A 2,547-nucleotide genomic window follows, 5' to 3' on the forward strand; every position below is an offset into this window, starting at 1 on the left:
ATAATTAAAGGTTATGAACTGTTCCTTTTAGGATAATTACAAAAACTAGTTTCATAATAATTTACTTACCAAGTCGTAGACTTACGTAATTATTTTTCCTTCAACATGTGAAACACTTTGATGTTCTGTAGATTAGTAGGATGCTAGGTTATAAAGCGAGAAATTTGGTGGGATGAAAATGCCGTCTCAAATTTTGCTTAAATTGTAGTTAATTGTTAATGCTATAAAAATGTTTGTTCGAAAATTCTGAGTCTATATATATTGATGATGTTATTTAAGGTCACTTGATTAATTATCTCACATAATTTATTTTTGCTTTCTGTTATAGTATACATATATACTCTGATAATTAGTTGAGGCATGAAGGTTTTTCTTTTCTTTTTTTGTCAATTGAAAGCATTTCAGGTTGACCATTTAATTATGTGAGACATTACTACCTTGTTATCTCTTATTTTCTCTCATATAGAAATATACCAGGACCGAACAACTTATAATTTGTGTTTTTTTTTTAAAAAAAAAAATCCAACAATTTATAAATTTCGTTACAATTTATCATATGCATTCCCCAACAAGGTAAATATATAAAAATGTCTTGGGATAAAAAAAAGAAAAAAAAAGCTCTATCGAAAATACTAATATGTCTTATTCCATTTTGGATATGGATTATGCCAGGTGGCATTTAATTCAACCAGCTCTGGAGCCATACCTCTCAACCCTGGAATCAATCCACTCTCTCATATCCGCCAACACAAGATTAGCGTTGTCGTCGGGCTCCCCTTGTATCAGCGAGTGGTACATCCCCTCGTAAAGCTTCAAGCTCTTATCCTCGCTGCTAGCCTTCTCGTACAACAGCTTCGACGATGTCGGACACGTCACCCCGTCCGAAGTCCCATGCACCGTCAAAAACGGCGCCGTCACCTTCCCGAAGTTATCCTGTATGTACTGGCAAACTCTAGCCAGCTCTCTCATCGTCCCCACCCTCGGCTTTCCCGTGTACCTCCTCGGATTGGACGCTATGATCTTTAGCTTCTCCGGGTCCTTTATCGCTTTCCCGACCATCTTGTTGTCCGGCATCGCCGCCCACGTGTCAGCGATCCCGAACAGCATACCGTACATGAACAGCCGGACCTTACTGGGCTTCATGTTCTCCGGCATCACGAAGAGCGGCGCCGAGAAGATCAGCCCCGTCCACGTGTTGGGCTCCGATTGGAAGTACATGAGCATGGCGGTGGCCCCTCCCATGGATTCGCCGAACAGGAAGGCGGGGAGGTCTCGGTACGATTCGCTGCGGCGGACGTGCAGGAAGAAGGACAAGGAAGTGGCGGCGATCTTCTCCAGGTCGCCGAGGTAGCAGCGGAGGCCGTCGGATCTGCCGTGCCCGGGGAGATCGGCGGCGAAGACGGCGTAGCCCCAGGAGGCGAAGCTGATGCAGATCTTCTGGAAGAGCCAGCCGGTGTCGGAGCCGTAGCCGTGGGTCATAAAGACGGAGCCCTTGACTTTCTCGCGATCCAACGGCAGGAAGCTCTGCGTGAAGAGCTTGCCGTTGGGGGTGTCGAAGTAGGACTTGGTGTTTCGCACGCCTTGGGAGGAGTAGTACTCCTCCTCCGGCATGTGGCCCCAGAAGTTCGGCGGCGTTTCGGGCGGCATCGACACGAAACGTGTCTGCGATTCGCTTCTTTGTATTTTGTAAGTCCTTAAGCGGCGGTGGTGAAGGTGGTGGTATATAGGAGGAGTTGGCGTTTTTGGAGAGGGAGAGAGAAGTGGGGTTTCAGGTTCACCAACAACGCAGTGGAGTTTTCCTGGTGGGCCCCACTGGGGGTGGTTGAACGATGTGTAAGAGAGTAGGAGGAGCGACTTTTTTCACATAATTTCTTTCGGGTGGGGTCCGCCATTAAGTGGTTGGTCAGGGATGGATGATTAGATGTGGTTGCGCCTATGTGAGCTTAAGGTTCGGTGCGGCTGATCAGCGATCATTGCTTTTTTTGTAAGTAAGGGCCCACTCCACCTACCAGCTGGAGCCACGTGCCTTTCAAAACGGTCACCGTTTCAGATTTAGTGCTAAAAAAATAAACGATGCACATGGTCCATGGTCTTACAACTAGTGTGAGAGAGGTTGGAGTTGGAATCTAAAAATACATATTTTTTCTTAAATATATAATTGAATTTTACAGCTTTTATGTTTGAAAATTGATAGAAAAATAGACGAAATTATCTATTTGAAATTCGAAAAAAAAAAAAATTGAATGAATTGCAAAAATTAGAAATACAAGGAACAATTTGATACCAACCTAAAACTCAACATATCAAATTGATAATTTTTCTTTTTTTTTTTTTTTTTTAATTTTTGTTTTCTTTTGTTTTTTCATTTTTCTGAATATTTTTGCTTGGGGTATAATTGCAATTTGGTTGGGGGTTAGGAAACGATTTGATGATCAAACTAGTAAATTGAAATTTTCATTTTATTTTTATTTTCATGCTTTTATTGGTAGTTTTTTTTTTTTTTTTTGCTTGGGATATAATTGTAGTTTTTTAAGGTTTTTGGTTTCA

At 42.3% G+C, this 2,547-nt stretch overlaps 1 protein-coding gene across 1 annotated transcript; it reads right to left on the reverse strand.

Annotated features, from left to right (window-relative positions):
• Nucleotides 1-605: 605 nt before the first annotated feature.
• Nucleotides 606-1,860, reverse strand: LYSOPL2 (lysophospholipase 2). The gene has a single exon (XM_059601201.2). The coding sequence runs from the start codon at nucleotides 1,645-1,647 to the stop codon at nucleotides 685-687; it is 963 nt and encodes a 320-aa protein (XP_059457184.2). The 5' UTR covers nucleotides 1,648-1,860; the 3' UTR covers nucleotides 606-684.
• Between the last annotated feature and the right edge of the window lie 687 nt (nucleotides 1,861-2,547).

This window comes from Corylus avellana, chromosome 6, assembly GCF_965113065.1.
Source record: "Corylus avellana chromosome 6, dhCorAvel1.hap1.2, whole genome shotgun sequence".
In the NCBI taxonomy this organism is placed as follows: domain Eukaryota; kingdom Viridiplantae; phylum Streptophyta; class Magnoliopsida; order Fagales; family Betulaceae; genus Corylus; species Corylus avellana.

Bases quoted from the DNA above. Each gene is read 5' to 3' on its own strand.
- LYSOPL2 (XM_059601201.2), bottom strand. From the start codon at position 1,647: ATGCCGCCCGAAACGCCGCCGAACTTCTGGGGCCACATGCCGGAGGAG.